Below are 15908 nucleotides of genomic sequence, written 5' to 3'. Positions count from 1 at the left end.
GCATTCAGCCGATGCGGCGCATTTTTCAATGCATGCCTATGACGGCCGGATGCGGCAATAACCGCATCCGGCCGCTGCATGCGGTTTTTGCCACTGCGCATGCTCAGTAGCGTGCCGCAAGCGGCAAAAACCGGACGGGCCGCATGGGAAAAACTTATGCAAAGGATACGGTGTTTTCACCGCATCCGTTGCATAGTTTTCACAGCCGGATTGAGCCGCAGAGCTCAAGCCGGATGTGTGAAAGCAGCCTAAAGTCATACAGATGTGAACGTTGCTGATGGAGGGCACAGGGGACCGGACAACAAGCATAAGCGAAGGAAAGTGAGAGCCCAGGACTGTGAATAAGAGACAGACAGAATACATATATACAGATTTCATCAGGACACCTAAACTCGGTAAGAGTCAAACCTTTCCATAGATGTCTTTGTCTAGCTACACTGACGGATCCAGAAGTGCTAGGTCATTCAGATGGAACACATCGTACCTGTATTAGGCACTTCCCGGTACCAAGCTTTGTACAACTCCCGAACCCTCCGTTTAGCTTCGCACACGTTTTGGCTTAGAATCGGTTTAACGAAACCTGTTAAACGACTCGTACTTTTTGTTGCAGCCATACTGCCACGGTCGTTTCGAGGTCGCGTCTACAACACAGAGTGAGTAGCTGGGCGGATGGGTGATGACGCCACCGGAAGGGGCGGAGCGTCCGCCACAGTACGGAGTTCATCCCAAGAAGCGAATTGATATTTTGAGGGCCCTCAGTTTAGTAACCACATTAGATGGCTCCATAGTACGGTGACTAGATTGCAGTTGATTTTTTTGAGGATCTCCCTCCGTCAAAACATCAACTCCAATCTAGACAGCCCCTCATAGAACCCACTAGAATGGAGTTGATTCCAGGAGTTCCTCATATATATAACTATATATATATACATATATATATATATATATATATATATATATATATATATATATATATATATATATATCTGTGTGTATATATACACACACAATGCACATATACATGCACACATACTGTATAAATGCACATATATATATATATATATATATATATATATACACACTTAACACACAGACACATACTGTATATATACAAACACACACATATACACAGATACACATGTATACACACATATATATATACACACACACACATATGTATACACAAGCATATATATATACTAGAAGGTGGCCCGATTCGAACGCATCGGGTATTCTAGAATTTATTGCGTAGTTGTATGATTTTTGTTATATGTATAGATGTTGTTGTGTGTAGTTGCCAGTGTTTGTGTAGGGCGCTGTAAATGTTCTGGGTGTTGTCTGGGTGTGGGGGGGGGGGGGGTGTGAGCGCGGTGTTGTTTGTGTGTTGCGTTGTGTGTGTGTTCCATTGTTTGTGGAGCGCTGTGTGTCTGTAGTGTGTGTGTGTGTGTGTGTGTGTGGTGGTGTGTGTGTTTTGGGGGGAGGTATGTTTTGTGCAGTGTGTGTGTGTGTGTGTGTGTGTGTGTGTGTGTGAGGAGTAGTCCTAGGGGGAGAGGGGTTTAATAGGAGGAGTAGTCCTGGGGAGAGAGGAGTATAATAGTTGTAGTCCTGTGGAGAGAGGAATATAATAGGAGGAGTAGTCCTGGGGGAGAGAGGAGGATAATAGGAGGAGTAGTCCTGGGGAGAGAGGAGGATAATAGGAGGAGTAGTCCTGGATGGGAGGAGTATAATAGGAGGAGTAGTCCTGGAGGTGAGGAGTATAATAGGAGGAGTAGTCCTGGGGAGAGAGGAGGATAATAGGAGGAGTAGTCCTGGGGGGAGAGGAGTATAATAGGAGGAGTAGTCCTGGGGAGAGAAGAGTATAATAGGAGAAGCAGTCCTGGAGGTGAGGAGTATAATAGGAGGAGTAGTCCTGGGGAGAGAGGAGGATAATAGGAGGAGTAGTCCTGGGGAGAGAGGAGTATAATAGGAGGAGTAGTCCTGGATGGGAGGAGTATAATAGGAGGAGTAGTCCTGGAGGTGAGGAGTATAATAGGAGGAGTAGTCCTAGGGGGAGAGGAGGATAATAGGAGGAGTAGTCCTGGGGGAGAGGAGTATAATAGGAGGAGGAGTCCTGTGGAGAGAGGATTATAATAGGAGGAGTATTCCTGGGGGGGAGGAGTATAATAGGAGGAGTAGTCCTGCGGGGAGAGGAGTATAATAGGAGGAGTACTCCTGGGGGGAGAGGAGTATAATAGGAGGAGTAGTCCTGGGGGGAGAGGAGGATAATAGGAGGAGTAGTCCTGGGGGGAGAGGAGGATAATAGGAGGAGTAGTCCTGGGGGGAGAGGAGTATAATCGGAGGAGTATTCCTGGGGGGAGAGGAGTATATTAGGAGGAATAGTCCTGGGGGGTGAGGAGTATAATCAGAGGAGTAGACCTGGGGGGAGAGGAGTATAATAGGAGGAGTAGTCCTGGGGGGAGAGGAGTATAATAGGAGGAATAGTCCTAGGGGAAGAGGAATATAATAGGTGGAGTAGTCCTGGGGGAGGTGTATAGGTGCCCAATGTGTGTGGGGTGTGTGGCCGAGCGGCCAGAGTGTGTGGGGGCGTGGCCGAGTGGCCACAGCGTGTGGGGGGTGTGGTCGAGCGGGCAGAGCGCGTGGGGGGCGTGGCCGAGCGGGCAGAGCGCGTGGGGGGCGTGGCCGAGCGGGCAGAGCGCTGGGGGGTGTGGCCGAACGGGCAGAGCGCGTGGGGGCGTGGCCGAGCGGGCAGAGCGCGTGGGGGCGTGGCCGAGCGGGCAGAGCGCGTGGGGACGTAGCCGAGCGGGCAGTTCGCGTGGGGGCGTGGCCGTGCATGCAGAGTGCGTGGGGGCGTGGCCGAGCGTGCAGAGTGCGTGGGGGGCGTGGCCGAGTGGGCAGAGCACGTGGGGGGCGTGGCCGAGCGGGCAGAGCGTGTGGGGGGCGTGGCTGAGCGGGCAACTATGCAAAGAGGTTTTCATAGTTACCCGATGTGTATCATGGTTACCAGCTAACGCCGGCTCCGGGACACGTGTGCTAGGAGCCGGGGTAATCTAGTAAGCATGGTACACATCATGTAACTATTGAAAGCGACAATGCTGGTTCACTTTTTGTTTGTTGGTCTCCTGCTGTGCAGCACGCATCGGCGTGTGACAGCGGGAGACCAACGATCTGAATGGGCAGGGAGCCGGCATACGCTGGTAACCATGCTACACAATATTACCCGATGTGTACCATGGTTACCAGCGTACCGGCAACCCAGCCGACACATACCCTCGCGCTGCTGGGGTTGCCGTTGTACGCTGGTGTGGGCTCCCGGGGGTGCAGCACTCACCTGGGAGTCGGGGCCAGCCGACACATATCCTCACGTTGCTGGGGTTGTCTGCAGGGCTCCGTGTCGGTTCGGGAAATGCGTGCGGGGGGCGGGGCCAGGCTGAGCGTCCAATGCGTGAGGGGGCGGGGCCTGGCCAAGGGGGAAGTGTGGGGGCGGGGCCTGGCCAAGCGGCCAATCCATGTGGGGGGCGGGGCCAGGCCAAGGCGAGCGGCCAATCCGTGGGGGGGGGGGCAGGCCGAGCCCAGCGGCCAATCCGACAGTTGTCACTGTAACGACACTGTGACTGTAACGACACAATTTTGAAGCAAGACAGACAGACAGACAGAATAAGGCAATTATATATATAGACTAGAAAGTGGCCCGATTCTACGCATCGGGTATTCTAGAATTTACGTATTGTGTAGTTCATGTATGATTTTTGTTATATATATATATATAGATGTTGTGTGTAGTTACCAAGTGTTTGTGTAGGGCGCTGTACATGTTCTGGGTGTTGTCTGGGTGTGGCCGGGGGTGAGAGCGGTGTTGTATGTGTGTTGCGTGTGTTGCGTTGTTTGTGGAGCGCTGTGTGTCTGTCGCGTTGTGTGTGTGTGTGTTGCGCAGTTTGTGTGGGTTTGGTGTGTTTTGGGGGGAGGTATGTTTTGTGCAATGTTTGTGTTGTGCGGTATGTGCGTATATTTATGTATGCCGCGGTGTTTGCGTGTTGGGTGTTGTGTGTGTGCGGCGTTGTCTGTGTGTGTGGGTGTCTGTGTAGGGCGGTGTTTGAGGTTCCCAGTGTGTTTGTTGTGTGTGTGTGTGTTGGGGGGAGGTGTGCACCTCCCATCGTGCTCCATCCCCCATGCTGCGCACCCCCCATCGTGCCCCATCCCCCATGCTGCGCACCCCCTATCATGCTCCATCCCCCATGCTGCCCAACCCCCATCGTGCTCCATCCCTTATGCTGCGCATTCCCCATCGTGCTCCATCCCCGATGCTGCGCACTCCCCATCGTGCTCCATCCCCCATGCTGCGCACTCCCCATCAAGCTCCATCCCCGATGCTGCGCACCCCCCATCGTGCTCCATCCCCCATGCTGCGCACTCCCCATCGTGCTCCATCCTCCATGCTGCGCACTCCCCATCGTGCTCCATCCCCCATGCTGCGCACCCCCCATCGTGCTCCATCCCCCATGCTGCGCACCCCCCATCGTGCTCCATCCCCCATGCTGTGCACCCCATCGTGCTCCATCCCACATGCTATAATAGTTCTCCTATTATACTCAGAGAGGAGTATAATAGGAGGACTATAATAGGAGGAGTAGTCCTGGGGGGAGAGGAGTATAATAGGAGGAATAGTGTACCGGGATCCGATGTACGCTGGTAACTATGATACACATCTGGTAACTGACCTTAGTTACCCGATGTGTATAATGGTTACCAGCGTTCACCGGCTCCGTCACGATCCCAGCATCGCTAGGGTATGTCTGGCGCTGCTGGGATCGTGACGGAGCCGGTGTACGCTGGTAACTATGATACACATCGGGTAACCAAGGGACCTTAGTTACCCGATGTGTATAATGGTTACCAGCGTTCACCGGCTCCGTCACGATCCCAGCATCGCAAGGTTATGTCTGGTGCTGCTGGGATCGTGACGGAGCCGGTGTACACTGGTAACTATGATACACATCGGGTAACCAAGGGACCTTAGTTACCCGATGTGTATAATAGTTACCAGCGTTCACCGGCTCCGTCACGATCCCAGCAGCGCAAGGTTATGTCTGGCGATGCGTGCGGAGGGCCGAGGCGAGCGGGCAATCCATGCGGAGGGCGGGACCAGGCCAAGGCGAGCGACCAATCCGTGGGGGGGCGGAGCCGAGGCGACGCGAGCGGCCAATCCGTGCGGGGAGGCGGGGCCATGGCGAGCCCAGCGGCCAATCAGCTTTGTGTCACCGTAAGGACACAATTTTGGAGCAAGACAGACAGACAGACAGACAGACAGAATAAGGCAATTATATATATAGATGATATCTATATATATAATTGCCTTATTCTGTCTGTCTGTCTGTCTTGCTCCAAAATTGTGTCCTTACGGTGACACAAAGCTGATTGGCCGCTGGGCTCGCCATGGCCCCGCCCCCCCGCACGGATTGGCCGCTCGCCCAGGCTCCGCCCGCACACGGATTGGCCGGCCGCTCGCCCAGGCTCCGCCCCCCACATGGATTGGCCTCTCGCCCCGGCACCCTGCACGCATTGGTAACTCGGCCACGCCCCGCCCTCCTCACGCAATGCACGCTCGCTCTGGCCCCGCCCCCCGCACGCATTCCCCGAACCGACACGGAGCCACGACTCCCAGGTGAGTACTGTACCACACACACACACATCAGATCGCACTCACTCTCACACACACATCACATCGCATCCACACACTCACAACATCCTGGGATATCACTTGCTTCTCGGCGGCGATACTGTGGAGTGACCTTCCAGGACCTGCCGGAGGATCACATGGCCAGAAGCATGTGGTATCTCCGGATGTTGTGAGTGTGAGCGCGTATGTGCGATATCTTCAGTGTGTGTGTGAGTGTATGCGATCGGATGTGTGTGAGTGTGTTCAGATGTGTGAGTGTGTGTGAGTGTATGCGATCGGATCTGTGAGTGTCGGCAGAGGAGCACGGCGTGCTGGGGGAGGCTGGGAGGAGAGAGGCTCATCCTGGGGAAGGCTGGGAGGGGGAGGCTGATGCTGGGGGAGGCTGGGAGGAGAGAGGCTGATGCTGGGGTAGGCTGATGCTGGGGTAGGCTGATGCTGGGGGAGGCTGGGAGGGTGTAGGCTGATGCTGGGATAGGCTGATGCTGGGGTAGGCTGATGCTGGGGGAGGCTGGGAGGGTGTAGGCTGATGCTGGGGGAGGCTGAGAGGAGAGAGGCTGATGCTGGGGGAGGCTGGGAGGAGAGAGGCTGATGCTGGGGGAGGCTGGTAGGGGGAGGCTGATGCTGGGGGAGGCTGGGAGGAGGGAGGCTGGGAGTAGAGAGGCTGATCCTGGGGAAGGCTGGGAGGGGGAGGCTGATGCTGGGGGAGGCTGGGAGGAGAGAGGCTGATGCTGGAGGAGGCTGGGAGGAGAGAGGCTGATGCTGGGGGAGGCTGGGAGGAGAGAGGCTGATGTTGGAGGAGGCTGGGAGGAGAGAGGCTGATGCTGGGGGAGGCTGGGAGGAGAGAGGCTGATGCTGGGGGAGGCTGAGAGGCGAGAGGCTGATGCTGGGGGAGGCTGGGAGGGGGAGGCTGATGCTGGGGGAGGCTGGGAGGGGGAGGCTGATGCTGGGGGAGGCTGGGAGGAGGGAGGCTGGGAGGGGGGAGGCTGAGAGAAGAGAGGCTGATGCTGGGGGAGGCTGAGGCTGGGAGGAGAGAGGCTGATGCTGGGGACAGAGAGGCTGATGCTGGGGACAGAGAGGCTGATGCTGGGAGCAGAGAGGCTGATGCTGGGAGGAGAGAGGCTGATGCTGGGAGGAGAGAGGCTGATGCTGGGAGGAGAGAGGCTGATGCTCGGGGCAGAGAGGCTGATGCTGGTGCAGCATGGGGGATGGAGCACGATGGGGGGTGCGCAGCATGGGGGATGGAGCACGATGGGGGGTGCGCAGCATGGCGGATGGACCACGTTTGGGAGTGCGCAGCATGGCGGATGGAGCACGTTTGGGAGTGCGCAGCATGGCGGATGGAGCACGTTTGGGAGTGCGCAGCAAGGCGGATGGAGCACGTTTGGGAGTGCGCAGCATGGCGGATGGACCACATTTGGGAGTGCGCAGCATGGCGGATGGAGCACGTTTGGGAGTGCGCAGCATGGCGGATGGAGCACGTTTGGGAGTGCGCAGCATGGCGGATGGAGCACGATGGGGGGTGCGCAGCATGGCGGATGGAGCACGTTTGGGAGTGCGCAGCATGGGGGATGGAGCACGATGGGAGGTGCACACCTCCCCCCAACACACACACAACACACCACACACACACTGGGAACCACAAACACCGCCCTACACAGACACCCACACACACAGACAACGCTACACACACACAACACGTTTGGGGGTGCGCAGCATGGGGGATGGAGCACGATGGGGGGTGCGCAGCATGGCGGATGGACCACGTTTGGGAGTGCGCAGCATGGCGGATGGAGCACGATGGGAGGTGCACACCTCCCCCCAACACACACACAACACACCACACACACACTGGGAACCACAAACACCGCCCTACACAGACACCCACACACACAGACAACGCTACACACACACAACACCCAACACACAAACACCGCGGCATACATAAATATACGCACATACCACGCAACACACACACATTGCAGAAAACATACCTCCCCCCAAAACACACCACACCCACACAAACCGTGCAACACACACACACACAACGCTACAGACACACAGCGCTCCACAAACAACGCAACACACGCAACACACATACAACACCGCTCTCACCCCCTGCCACACCCAGACAACACCCAGAACATGTACAGCGCCCTACACAAACACTTGGTAACTACAGACAACAACATATATATATATATATATATATATATATATATATATATATATAACAAAAATCATACATTAACTACACAATACGTAAATTCTAGAATACCCGATGCGTAGAATCGGGCCACCTTCTAGTATTATATAAAGCTCAGTGTATGTGTGTGTGTGTGTGTGTATGTCCGCTAAAGTGTATCCGCACCATAGCATTTACAATCACGAAATTTTGCACAGACACCCCATGTGACTCAGGGAACGTCATACACTATGTTTGGGTGGGAAAATGTAACCCCGTGCTTTCTAGTTACTCTACAAAAATCCTGCAGCCATTAAACTGAATGGAGCTGCGAGCTATACAGTAGGCTATAAATAGCAACTGTCAGTGGAACAAAATAAACTGTTAGTATAAGATAGGATAGACTGATAGAGAGAGACAGAAAAAGACAGACAGACAGAGAGACAGACTGGGAAAGAGACAGCCCTGGAAAGAGACAGACGAGCAAAGAGATAGCTGGAGAAAGAGACAGCCGTAGAAAGAGAGCCGGAGAAAGAGACAGATGGGCAAAGAGACAGACGGGCAAAGAGACAGCCCTGGAAAGAGACAGACGCCCAAAGAGACAGACACCATAAGAGATAGACGCCCAAAGAGACATACAGGCAAAGAGACAGCCCTGGAAAGAGACAGACGCCCAAAGAGACAGACGCCCAAAGAGACAGACGCCCAAAAAGACAGACATGGAAAGAGACAGACCTGGAAAGAGACAGAGCGGGAAAGAGATAGAGCGGGAAAGAGATAGCCCTGGAGAAAGACAGCCCTGGAGAAAGACAGCCCTGGAGAGAGACAGCCCTGGAAAGAGACAGCCCTGGAAAGAGACAGCACTGGAAAGAGACAGCCGGGCAAAGAGACAGCTGGGCAAAGAGACAGCTGGGGAAAGAGACAGATGCCCAAAGACACAGATGCTCAAAGAGACAGACCTGGAAAGAGACAGACCTGGAAAGAGACAGACAGGAAAAGAAACAGACGGGAAAAGAGACAGACGGGAAAAGAGACAGACGGGGAAAGAGACAGATGGGGAAAGAGACAGAGCGGGGAAAGAGACAGAGCGGGAAAGAGATAGCCCTGGAGAGAGACAGCCCTGGAGACAGACAGCCCTGGAGAGAGACAGCCCTGGAGAGAGACAGCCCTGGAAAGAGACAGCCCTGGAAAGAGACAGCCCTGGAAAGAGACAGCACTGGAAAGAGACAGCCGGGCAAAGAGACAGCTGGGCAACGAGACATATGCCCAAAGAGACAGATGCCCAAAGAGACAGACCTGGAAAGAGACAGACCTGGAAAAAGACAGACGGGAAAAGAGACAGACGGGAAGAGAGACAGACGGGGAAAGAGACAGATGGGGAAAGAGACAGAGCGGGAAAGAGACAGAGCGGAAAAGAGACAGCCCTTCAAAGAGACAGCCGGGCAAAGAGACAGCCGGGCAAAGAGACAGACGCCCAAAGAGACAGACGCCCAAAGAGACAGACAAGGAAAGAGACAGCCCTGGAAAGAGACAGCCCTAGAAAGAGACATCCCTAGAAAGAGACAGCCCTAGAAAGAGACAGACCTGGAAAGAGACAGACTGGGAAAAAGACAGACCGGGAAAGAGACAGACCTAGAAACAGACAGCCGGGCAAAGAGACAGCCGGGCAAAAAGACAGCCGGGCAAAAAGACAGCTGGATAAAGAGAAAGCTGAATAAAGAGACAGACGGTCAAAGAGACAGCCCTGGAAAGAGACAGACGCCCAAAGAGATAGACGCCCAAAGAGACAGATGCCCAAAGAGACAGACCTGGAAAGAGACAGACCTGGAAAGAGACAGACCTGGAAAGAGACAGACCTGGAAAGAGACAGAGCGGGAAAGAGACAGACGGGAAAAGAGACAGACGGGAAAAGAGACAGACGGGAAAAGAGACAGACGGGGAAAGAGACAGAGCGGGGAAAGAGACTGAGCAGGGAAAGAGACTGAGCAGGGAAAGAGACAGAGCGGGGAAAGAGACAGAGCGGGAAAGAGATAGCCCTGGAGAGAGACAGCCCTGGAGAGAGACAGCCCTAGAGAGAGACAGCCCTGGAGAGAGACAGCCTTGGAGAGAGACAGCCCTAGAGAGAGACAGCCCTGGAGAGAGACAGCCCTGGAAAGAGACAGCACTGGAAAGAGACATCCGGGCAAAGAGACAGCTGGGCAAAGAGACAGCTGGGGAAAGAGACAGATGCCCAAAGAGACAGATGCCCAAAGAGACAGACCTGGAAAGAGACAGACCTGGAAAGAGACAGATGGGAAAAGAGACAGACGGGAAAAGAGACAGACGGGAAGAGACAGACGGGGAAAGAGACAGACGGGGAAAGAGACAGAGCGGGAAAGAGACAGCCCTGCAAAGAGACAGCCGGGCAAAGAGACAGACGCCCAAAGAGACAGACGGGGAAAGAGACAGCCCTGGAAAGAGACAGCCCTAGAAAGAGACAGCCCTAGAAAGAGACAGACCTGGAAAGAGACAGACCGGGAAAAAGACAGACCGGGAAAGAGACAGACCTAGACAGACAGACGGGCAAAGAGACAGACGGGCAAAGAGACAGCCGGGCAAAGAGACAGCCGGGCAAAAAGACAGCCGGGCAAAAAGACAGCTGGATAAAGAGAAAGCTGAACAAAGAGACAGACGGTCAAAGAGACAGAGAGAGAGAGACAGACAGATACAGAGATTGAGACAGATAGACTGATGCAAATACAGAGAGATAGAAACAGACAAGGAAAGAGACAGACAGCGAGACAGACAAACACCGACACACAGACAGAGACTGGGAGAGAGATAGAGAGACAGTTACTACAGCTAGTATATATATATATATATATATATATATATATATATATATATATATATAATATACACACACACACAATAATGCACATATATATACAGGTAAATATATACATACACACACATACTGTATATATACAAACACACACATATATACACAGACACACATGTATACACACACACATATATATATACACAGTACAGACCAAAAGTTTGGACATACCTTCTCATCTCTAGAACAACTGTTAAGAGGAGACTTTGTGCAGCAGGCCTTCATGGTAAAATAGCTGCTAGGAAACCACTGCTAAGGACAGGCAACAAGCAGAAGAGACTTGTTTGGGCTAAAGAACACAAGGAATGGACATTAGACCAGTGGAGATCTGTGCTTTGGTCTGATGAGTCCAAATTTGAGATCTTTGGATTCAACCACCATGTCTTTGTAGAAAAGGTGAACGGATGGACTCTACATGGCTGGTTCCCACCGTGAAGCATGTAGGAGGAGGTGTGATGGTGTGGGGTGCTTTGCTGGTGACACTGTTAGGGATTTATTCAAAATTGAAGGCATACAGAACCAGCATGCCTACCACAGCATCTTGCAGCGGCGTGTTATTCCATTCGGTTTGCGTTTAGTTGGACCATCATTTATTTCTCAACAGGACAATGACCCCAAACACACCTCCAGGCTGTGTAAGGGCTATTTGACTAAGAAGGAGAGTGATGGGGTGCTACGCCAGATAACCTGGCCTCCACAGTCACCAGACCTGAACCCAATCGAGATTGTTTGGGGTGAGCTGGACCGCAGAGTGAAGGCAAAAGGGACAACAAGTGCTAAGCATCTCTGGGAACTCCTTCAAGACTGCTGGAAAACCATTTCCGGTGACTACCTCTTGAAGCTCATCAAGAGAATGCCAAGAGTGTGCAAAGTAGTAATGAAAGAAAAAGGTGGCTACTTTGAAGAACCTAGAATTTAAGACATATTTTCAGTTGTTTCACACATGTTTTAATTCATAGTTTTGATGCCTTCAATGGGAATCTACAATTTTCAGATTCCTGAAAATAAAGAAAACTCTTTGAATGAGAAAGTGTGTCCAAACTTTTAGTCTGTACTGTATATACACACACACACACACACACACACACACACACACACACACACACATATATACACAAGCATACATATACACACACACACACATATATATACACACACTCACACACACATATATACACACACTCACACACACATATATATATACAGTATTCCTTGAGCTTGAAGTTAACCTTTAATCTCTTTAGAAGTTTTTCTGGACTCGTTTGTTACCATTCGTATTATCCGTCACTTTGATTTCTCATCAATTTTCCTCCTGCGACCACATCCAGGGAGGTTGGCTACAGTCTCATGGATCTTAAATTTCGGGTTTTAGCCGCGCTAAAAAACCACTGTTGTCAGGATGTTAATTAAAAAATTTCTTTTTATTACAGCATTCCAACGCGTTTCAGAGACATAAGCCGTCTCCTTCTTCAGGGAAAAGAGAAAATACACACATAGTATACAGACCGGTTACTTATAAAGGAGTCCATACCGCCACGTAGACAACTATGACGTCAATGCTCTCATGGTAACGGAGTGACTCATGGACACGTGAAAAATGCAGAGGAGGAGTACTTTCTGCTAACACATAGTTACATAGTTACTTAGGTTGAAAAAAGACCTAGGTCCATCTAGTTCAACCTTCCTCCACCAGTTCTACATTTAGTCACTAAGTCATTTATAACCAACAATGTTTTGTGTACTGAGGAAATCATCCAGCCCTTTTTAAAAGCTGTTATAGTATCTGCCATTACTACCTCTTGTGGTAGTGTATTCCACAGTCTGACCGCTCTAACTGTAAAGAACCCTTTCCTATTTAGGTGTCGGAATTGCTTTTCTTCCACTCGCAGTGAGTGCCCCCTGGTCCTTAGTACTGTCTTTGGAAGAAATAAGTCATGTGCCAGTCCTTTATATTGACCACACATGTATTTATACATATAAATGAGATCTCCTCTGAGACGTCTTTTTTCTAAGCTAAACATATCTAACTTTTTCAACCTGTCATCATATGGGAGGCCTTCCATTCCTTGTAATAGTCTAGTTGCCCGCCTTTGAACTGACTCTAACTTCTGAATGTCCTTTTTAAAATGTGGAGCCCAAAACTGGATCCCGTATTCCAGATGTGGCCTTACAAGTGATTTATAGAGGGGTAACAATACGTTGGGATCACGGGATCTAATCTCTCTTTTTATACACCCTAAAATCTTGTTTGCTTTAGCAGCTGCTGCTTGACATTGAGTGCTGCTGCTCAGCTTATTTGTAATGAGAAAACCCAAGTCCTTCTCCTGTTCTGTAGTCCCGAGTTTACTTCCATTTAATGTATACGCAGCTATAGGATTACTCCGTCCTAGGTGCATTACTTTACATTTATCAACATTAAATCTCATTTGCCAAGTATCTGCCCATTCTGACATCTTATCCAGATCTTTTTGTAATATTGTACTATCCAGGTCAGTTTTTAATATCCTACATAGTTTGGTGTCATCGGCAAAGACTGACACTGTACTATCAATCCCATCCACAAGGTCATTAATAAAGAGAGTAAAAAGAATCGGTCCAAGCACAGATCCCTGCGGCACCCCACCGCTGACTATAGCCCATTTAGAGAATGTACCATTTATGACTACTCTTTGTTTCCTATCTTTTAGCCAATTCCTTACCCAGTTGCATATTGTGTCCCCTAGTCCTTGCTTCTGGAGCTTTAGTATAAGGCTATTATGTGGTACAGTATCAAATGCCTTTGCAAAGTCCAAATAAATCACATCAGCTGCATTACCAATATCCAGGTTTGAACTTACCCCCTCATAGAACCCCAACAGGTTGGTTAGACACGACTTATCTTTCATGAATCCATGCTGTTTGTCAGTTATCATATTATTTTCTGCAATATATTTTTGCATGTCATCCCTTAAAATGCCCTCAAAAACTTTGCATACTACTGATGTCAGGCTTACTGGACGGTGGTTGCCTGGATCTACCCCTTTTTCTCTAACACAGAAAAAGCATATATCGGAATATTGAAAAAATAAAAATAAACAGCATGAAATGAATGTAAAATTGAGAATTTAGTAAACACAAAACCTTGTAAATAGGGTACATAGCCTGTCAAACTAGATAAATATGGCAACACATGAGAACACCAAAGTATTAGGCTAAAAAATAGTTTTATTAAATACACTTTAAAAGACAAAAAGCAAAAAAGTAATTAATTATAAATAACACTGCATAAAATCCAGACCTAGTGCAAAACAGATATATATATCAAAATTGATCACAAATAACTTAATAGAGGATGGATCCAGATGGCAACAAAATACGCCCTAAAAACAGGCAAAAAAGGTCAAACATGCAAAAAAAGCTAAAAAAGACCTTAGTAAAGTGCCCAATGCTGAAAATATTGCACTATTTTAAGCCAAAAAGATTTGGTATCTTGTATATAGATCAAAAAACGAGAGTCCCACTCAGTACATAGTGTGAACAGGTGGGTCCCGATAGGGAAAAAAGGCCAGTGCCAATAAATGCAAGCAGTATATACAGAGAAAGGGCAGGATTAATCAAAAAGGATCCATTACCTCAGAGAGTGGAGCACCAGGACTGGCAACCTCAACATATGTTTCCAAATGGGTCTTCGTCAGGACCTTTTTTGCCTGTTTTTAGGGCGTATTTTGTTGCCATCTGGATCCATCCTCTATTAAGTTATTTGTGATCAATTTTGATATATATATCTGTTTTGCACTAGGTCTGGATTTTATGCAGTGTTATTTATAATTAATTACTTTTTTGCTTTTTGTCTTTTAAAGTGTATTTAATAAAACTATTTTTTAGCCTAATACTTTGGTGTTCTCATGTGTTGCCAAAATTGAGAATTTGTTGACAAATAAATGGAAATATATATGAAAAATATACAGTGCCTACAAGTAGTATTCAACCCCCTGCAGATTTAGCAGGTTTGATAAGATGCAAATAAGTTAGAGCCTGCAAACTTCAAACAAGAGCAGGATTTATTAACAGATGCATAAATCTTACAAACCAACAAGTTATGTTGCTCAGTTAAATTTTAATAAATTTTCAACATAAAAGTGTGGGTCAATTATTATTCAACCCCTAGGTTTAATATTTTGTGGAATAACCCTTGTTTGCAATTACAGCTAATAATCATCTTTTATAAGACCTGATCAGGCCGGCACAGGTCTCTGGAGTTATCTTGGCCCACTCCTCCATGCAGATCTTCTCCAAGTTATCTAGGTTCTTTGGGTGTCTCATGTGGACTTTAATCTTGAGCTCCTTCCACAAGTTTTCAATTGGGTTAAGGTCAGGAGACTGACTAGGCCACTGCAACACCTTGATTTTTTCCTTCTTGAACCAGGCCTTGGTTTTCTTGGCTGTGTGCTTTGGGTCGTTGTCTTATTGGAAGATGAAATGACGACCCATCTTAAGATCCTTGATGGAGGAGCGGAGGTTCTTGGCCAAAATCTCCAGGTAGGCCGTGCTATCCATCTTCCCATGGATGCGGACCAGATGGCCAGGCCCCTTGGCTGAGAAACAGCCCCACAGCATGATGCTGCCACCACCATGCTTGACTGTAGGGATGGTATTCTTGGGGTCGTATGCAGTGCCATCCAGTCTCCAAATGTCACGTGTGTGGTTGGCACCAAAGATCTCGATCTTGGTCTCATCAGACCATAGAACCTTGAACCAGTCTGTCTCAGAGTCCTCCAAGTGATCATGAGCAAACTGTAGACGAGCCTTGACATGGCGCTTTGAAAGTAAAGGTACCTTACGGGCTCGTCTCGAACGGAGACCATTGCGGTGGAGTACGTTACTTATGGTATTGACTGAAACCAATGTCCCCACTGCCATGAGATCTTCCCGGAGCTCCTTCCTTGTTGTCCTTGGGTTAGCCTTGACTCTTCGGATAAGCCTGGCCTCGGCACGGGAGGAAACTTTCAAAGGCTGTCCAGACCGTGGAAGGCTAACAGTAGTTCCATAAGCCTTCCACTTCCGGATGATGCTCCCAACAGTGGAAACAGGTAGGCCCAACTCCTTGGAAAGGGTTTTGTACCCCTTGCCAGCCTTGTGACCCTCCACGATCTTGTCTCTGATGGCCTTGGAATGCTCCTTTGTCTTTCCCA

The 15908-nt window shown here is 49.8% G+C and overlaps 1 protein-coding gene across 1 annotated transcript in view; it reads right to left on the bottom strand.

Moving 5' to 3' along the window:
* NDUFA6 (NADH:ubiquinone oxidoreductase subunit A6) overlaps positions 1–686 on the bottom strand; it is a 153872-nt gene extending 153186 nt beyond the window's left edge. Inside the window, exon 1 of the mRNA XM_075320918.1 lies at positions 485–686. Coding sequence (XP_075177033.1) covers positions 485–614 — 130 coding nt within the window. The 5' untranslated portion in view covers positions 615–686. The remainder of the gene's footprint in view (positions 1–484) is intronic.
* Between the last annotated feature and the right edge of the window lie 15222 nt (positions 687–15908).

This window comes from Anomaloglossus baeobatrachus, chromosome 8 (genome assembly GCF_048569485.1).
Source record: "Anomaloglossus baeobatrachus isolate aAnoBae1 chromosome 8, aAnoBae1.hap1, whole genome shotgun sequence".
Classification (NCBI taxonomy): Eukaryota; Metazoa; Chordata; class Amphibia; order Anura; family Aromobatidae; genus Anomaloglossus; species Anomaloglossus baeobatrachus.
The sequence above is the reverse complement of the archived record's forward strand: the minus strand, read 5'-3'. Positions and strand labels throughout refer to the sequence as shown.